This window comes from Eucalyptus grandis, chromosome 7, assembly GCF_016545825.1.
Source record: "Eucalyptus grandis isolate ANBG69807.140 chromosome 7, ASM1654582v1, whole genome shotgun sequence".
Lineage (NCBI taxonomy): Eukaryota > Viridiplantae > Streptophyta > Magnoliopsida > Myrtales > Myrtaceae > Eucalyptus > Eucalyptus grandis.
In genome coordinates, this window is record NC_052618.1 from 11665353 (window position 1) to 11671494 (window position 6142).

Sequence of the window (6142 nt, forward strand, 5' to 3'; positions counted from 1 at the left end):
GATCAAAATATATTTAATCTTTTTAGCATTTATATAAATTTGATTTTTTAGTATTATTTTGGCATTTAAAAAAATAATGACAATGGCAAAATAAGAAATTTGAAGAATGAGTGATAATACTTTTGGAAAAAAATAATAAATTTCAGCATTTGACCAAATGCTGAAAGCTCAAAGCTAGTTCCTATTAACATTGATTTTTCAGTTTTTTCAATATTAATTTTTACTTGAAAGTTCTTCAAAATAGTTATCAAACTACGATTTAACATTTTTCCAAGAGGTTTTAAAGACTGAAAGATCTTTGGAAATACTGAACAAAACGCACTCTTAATTAATAGTCATATTTTAATGCCAATCACAACAGTCGCATCACCCTATAGAGCCTTTCATGGAAATGATTTTTCTTTCTATGCTAGCCGCATATGCTGCGCTCTCCCTCTTTCTTTCGATGCATATTCACACGGACAAGTAGGCAGTAGTATGAAAACAAGAAAGTAGAGCCCACTTGTACTTTTTTTTTTTTTGGTTGATTTTTCAAATCTCTGTTGGTCTTTTTGTAAGTGGGTCCCGCCACCTTACTTTTACCCAGTCCAAATGTCAAATATTACAGAACCCCCCCTTCTCTCTCTCCGTATTCAGGCGAGTAGGCAGTAGCATCCAAACAAAGAAAGCAGGGCCCTTTTGGTCATCGAGGGGAGAGAGAGGGAGGAAGCCAATCACGAGCCGAGCCCTTTGTTTATCGAGGAGAGAGAAAGGAACCCAAGCACAGCTCGTCCTGTGCTTTATCCACTATATGGATCCAGTAGATTCTCCCTGATGGTATCCTTTATAGCAAGGGTCTCATTCATTGCAGCCTCGCTTTTCTTCCTCTTGTTCATCGGAATCACGGGCTGCTACAGAACAAACGCCTTTGCCCCTGTTCAACGCCGCGTCCCGCCTTATATAACCCACGCATCGCTCGTCTCTCCTCCATGTCGCAAGACATTGCATTTGTTCAGAGAGTTGCTCTCCGGTGGTCGCGCGCCCTCCCAAGATGACCCCTGCCCAGAACAGAGCGCCGAAGGTGTCCTCTGTTTTGCTCTGCCTCTGCTGCATTCACGCGTTCTTCTCGTACGCCGTCCGGCTCGTCGCGGGCCAGACGCCCAAGCCGGTCTTCGCCTGCGACGTGGACAGCGACCCGAGCCTCGCCGGCTTCGGGTTCTGCAACACGTCGTTGGGGGTCGAGGCGCGGGTGGCGGACCTGGTGCAGCGGCTCACCCTGCAGGAGAAGGTCGGGTTCCTGGTGAACAACGCCAGCAATGTGGACCACCTGGGGATCCCCAAGTACAGTTGGTGGTCGGAGGCGCTGCACGGGGTGTCAGACGTCGGGCCCGGGACCACATTCGCGAGCCTCGTCCCGGGGGCGACCAGCTTCCCCCAGGTGATCCTGACGGCGGCGTCGTTCAATGCCACCCTGTTCGAGACCATCGGGAAGGTTAGCGAGTTCACATCATATCACTCTCTCACTCTTCCACTTTCTTGCGCTTCTCTGTTTTTGACTTTCGCGTGCAAAAATAGATATTGTATTGCGTCCGCGCGTCGTAGTCGTCCGCATCATGCACGATGATATGATAGAAAAAAGCTCGAAACCTTTATCCAACGTGACAAGAAAGTTCATGTTGCGAAGCAACTACGGCCATCAAAAAGGCTGGCGGGGACCGCCGGCCACCGTCACTCGAATCGGTAGATGCAAGTGCGTAAGTGAATTTAGTTACTTTACACCGTGACATATGAAATTTCATGTAAAAGTAGATATTTCCGCCTTGTCAAGATTCTGTGAAATCTTTTCATGTCATTCCTTCGATCTAATTTCCTGCGTCGACGGCTACTGTTCCTGATATCCAGTTTATTCGCGTTGACAGTCGCTACCGACGTCCTAGCTTGTACTGTTGCATCTTGATTGCCATTCTATATCTGAACTCTCTCGATGCGGCATTAAATAAGCCCCGATATACGCGTAGGTCCGTTTCTTCAGCCACTATTTTATTTGAATCCAAACCCACAAACTACAAGATCGAGAAGCACAAATGCACATTGCTGCAGATGATCTCCCGGCTCTTTGCTGTGAGATTCTTGATGCTAGGGAAAATTGAAAACTTGCTTTTTTTGAGGTGAAACTGCAATGATGAAAATGGTCACGAAAAGTACTATGAAATTGGGAGGAGGAGAAGCGTTAGGTGCTGGAGGGGAAGAAGATCTTTTGGTTGGATCCTCAACCACGCTGGCATCAGTTGGTGCCACCTTTTTAGCTGTACACCATATGAACTGCAGTAAGTGCAACCCCCCCTAAAAGAAAAAAAATAGGGAGAGCTGACTGACCCTGACTTCAAAGGCACCAGGCTAAAAGTCTATCCACGCTTGGCTTGTTCCCACAGCCAAGTTTGACGAAAACATCATCAAACCTTCCACTGGGTTGTCTGTACTATTGTGGAAAAACATGTGATGTGGACACAAGAATAGTAGGCTTTGATCATGTGTTAGGTTCCTGCGTGTGGAAATCTTGCATACATCGAGAAGAAAAGGACAGTAGAGAAGGGTCTTTGCTTCTATGAGTATCACCGTCATTTGGATCCGTTTGATTGGTGTTTGTCAGTTGGATGAGATGATAATTACTGGAGCTGGCAAAAGGGTGGTGTCATGAGCATTGCCACGTCATTGCACAAAGTGAGTTCCTTCCTTTGCACTCAATGAGGGGGACCAATTTCAATTGTTAAGTGCTGGAAACAGAACACTTTTTATAAGGGAGAAGTATTTAGATGACTCGGCCGGAGGTTCGAATATATTGGGAAGAAAGGATAGATGGGACTAGTGACCAAAAAATACAGGAAAATCAGGAGTTGAGCAAACTTAAGTTTTCGCGAAATGGGGGAAAAAGAAACGCATCTGAATCTTTTCCAAGTGATCATCTGAATATACATGATCTGCTCCTTGACTTCTACTTCTGCAATACCAAAGTTTAAGATTATTTGATTACAATACCCTTAGAATTCATACTATCTTGCTGATTGTCGTCGCATTTCTAGTCCAAAAACAAATTAGTTTCTCGTTCTGACTAGGTCAAAAATTTAAATATTCTAAAGCTCTGCGGAATAATATGGAGAAGAGTGGACGAATTATGCAATAGCTTTGCTGAAGCAGGTGGTTTCGACAGAAGCCCGGGCGATGCACAATGTGGGGTTAGCAGGATTAACGTTTTGGTCCCCGAATGTCAACATATTCAGAGACCCAAGATGGGGGCGAGGCCAGGAGACTCCGGGGGAAGACCCGTTGCTCTCGAGCAAGTATGCGTCAGGTCATGTTCGAGGCCTACAACAGAGCGATGACGGAAACGCAGACCGGCTTAAGGTCGCTGCGTGTTGCAAACATTATACTGCATATGACGTCGATCACTGGAAAGGTGTCGATCGCCTTACCTTCAACGCTGTGGTAAATAACAATTTTTGGACTTCTGTTTCGTTTTCATTCAATTCAATTTATCAACCAGTTACACGCATAACCATTTCAAGTTAATCTCCCGAACCTGTTGTGGTGGACTGATTAGGTAACACAACAAGATTTAGATGATACGTTTCAACCGCCATTCAAGAGTTGTGTCCTCGATGGCAATGTCGCGAGTGTGATGTGCTCCTACAACCAGGTTAACGGTAAGCCGACGTGTGCAGACCCAGATCTTCTCGCCGGGATTATCCGAGGAAAATGGAAATTGAATGGGTAACTTTCCATTTCTCGTGCATTGCTATTCGATACTTTTGATCAATTATTGTAACCTTGTTTATGCGAAAGGATCGGTTAATGCAGATACATTGTTTCCGATTGTGATTCGGTGAAAGAATTCTATGAGAAACAACACTATACTAAAACACCAGAAGAGGCTGCAGCTAAGGCCATTTTGGCAGGTAGATGCAAATTTCATCCAGTACTTTGATCGATTGTGACGAAGGCGTTTGAGAATTCGCCATGAAATGCTTCTTCTTCGATGACTGTAATTCCCTTTTTCGACAGGGTTGGATCTCAACTGCGGAGATGTCCTTGGCCAACACTCCGAAGCTGCCGTGAAAGGCGGATTGTTGAATGAATCCGCGGTAGACAGGGCCATCTCTAATAATTTTGCCACGCTGATGAGGCTCGGCTTCTTTGATGGTGATCCGAGGAAGCAGTTGTATGGAAAGCTCGGCCCGGACGATGTGTGCACACCGAGCAACCAGGAACTGGCCCGTGAAGCCGCAAGGCAAGGGATTGTGTTGCTTAAGAACACGGCAGGATCATTGCCCTTGTCCTCGACCGCCATAATGTCCTTGGCGGTGATTGGACCAAATGCCAATGTCACGAAGACCATGATCGGGAACTACCAAGGTGATCGAAGAATTTATGCAATGGGCTGCGCAATGTTCGATCTGCTTCATTATTTGTACCTGTCGCAGAAAATACCTTAATTAGAAGTCCCATTTTCCTTGCAGGCACTCCTTGCAAGTACGTGACGCCTTTGCAAGGCCTAGCGGCTGTCGTTTCGACAACGTATGTGGCCGGCTGCGTGGATGTAGGATGCGGCACCGCCCAGACAGATGACGCGAAGAAAGTAGCGGCTTCAGCAGATGCAACGGTGCTTGTAATGGGGGCCGACCGGTCAATCGAGTGGGAGAATTTCGACCGGATCGACCTCAACCTCCCAGGCCAGCAGTCGCTCTTGGTCTCCGAAGTGGCGAACGTGTCGAAGGGACCTGTGATCCTCGTGATCATGTCAGGGGGAGGGATGGATGTATCGTTCGCAAAGGATAATGACAAGATCACGAGCATTTTGTGGGTTGGCTATCCCGGCGAAGCCGGTGGCGCTGCAATGGCGGACGTGATTTTCGGTGACCATAATCCTAGTAAGATTCAGTCTTTGGTCACTTCAAATTTTTGTAATCCCTGATTCAAATTCTGATTTACTGAGTCGCCAAACTTTAACTTGAATCAGGTGGAAGACTGCCAATGACATGGTATCCCCAGTCGTACGCAGATGCCGTCCCGATGACAAACATGAACATGAGGCCCGACCCAGCAACGGGCTACCCCGGCAGGACGTACCGCTTCTACACCGGCCCTACCGTGTACAAGTTCGGGGACGGGCTGAGCTACTCCAACTTCAGCCACAGTCTAATCCAAGCGCCACAGCTCGTGTCCGTGCCCTTAGAGGAGGGCCACGTTTGCCACTCGTCAGCATGCGAATCATTGGAAGCCACCGGCGAGATGTGCTCGAATCTGGCCCTAGACGTGCATCTGAACGTCAAGAACGTGGGAAGGTTCAGCGGGAGCCACACGGTGTTCTTGTTCAGCAGCCCTCCATCGGTGCACAGGGCGCCTCGGAAGCACCTGCTGGGCTTTGAGAAGGTGTTATTGGCGTCACAAAGTGAGGCGCAAGTGCAGTTCAAGGTCGACGTTTGCAAGGACCTCAGCGTGGTCGACGAGCTCGGCCGCCGGAAGGTCGCCCTAGGGACACATGTCCTCCACGTCGGCGACTTGAAGCATGTGTTGAGCATGCAGATTGGATCGTCCGAGCTCTCCCTGAGCCCGCCGAGACATTTCTGAATGAAGAAATCAAAGTGATAAAAGTTTGAGAGATGTTGGCAAGAACTCCCTCTCAACCGATCCTCATGTAGCCAAATTGTTCAAAAGCAAATTGAAGTTTTTACTACTATGTAGCAACTATCCTCTGTTTTTAATGTACATCAGTGACAATAAGTAAATACAACAGACCAATACTTATTATAGAAGCTGATGGTAAAATCATGATTGATGCTTATATTTATCAATACTTTTGTAAAAGTACTAATTTTATTTGGTTGTATCAAGATTACAAGCTATTCCAATTATTTGACATTATCTATTTGCACAGCGTACTGCCTATTAAAGTACTAATCAATAAGCTAAAATTAGCTTGTAACTTAATGTCAGAATAATAGGTAATATTATTCAAATTAAGGTGGTAATGCCGTATAAGAACTAATAATTTTAACACGTTGATAAGTTATTCAAATAAATAATGATAAATTATTATAGAATTTGGTAATTTGGAATTGATCGGATAAAGTTTGGCAGATGACTCAAATAAGAGTTGATGGGCTCA

At 45.9% G+C, this 6142-nt stretch overlaps 1 protein-coding gene across 1 annotated transcript; it reads left to right on the plus strand.

The window, feature by feature from the left end:
• The first annotated feature begins 831 nt into the window (after positions 1-831).
• LOC104452754 (beta-xylosidase/alpha-L-arabinofuranosidase 2) lies at positions 832-5789 on the plus strand. The gene is made up of 7 exons (XM_010067228.3): positions 832-1471; positions 3175-3462; positions 3578-3747; positions 3835-3932; positions 4039-4389; positions 4494-4904; positions 4994-5789. Exons 1-7 carry the CDS (start codon positions 1031-1033, stop codon positions 5602-5604), a joined length of 2370 nt encoding a protein of 789 aa, XP_010065530.2. The 5' UTR covers positions 832-1030; the 3' UTR covers positions 5605-5789.
• Positions 5790-6142: the final 353 nt, after the last annotated feature.

Bases quoted from the DNA above. Each gene is read 5' to 3' on its own strand.
- LOC104452754 (XM_010067228.3), top strand. From the start codon at position 1,031: ATGACCCCTGCCCAGAACAGAGCGCCGAAGGTGTCCTCTGTTTTGCTC. The intron at 3,463-3,577 runs GTAAATAACAAT...TGGACTGATTAG, and splicing joins GCCTTACCTTCAACGCTGTG to GTAACACAACAAGATTTAGA. The intron at 4,390-4,493 runs GTGATCGAAGAA...TTTTCCTTGCAG, and splicing joins CATGATCGGGAACTACCAAG to GCACTCCTTGCAAGTACGTG.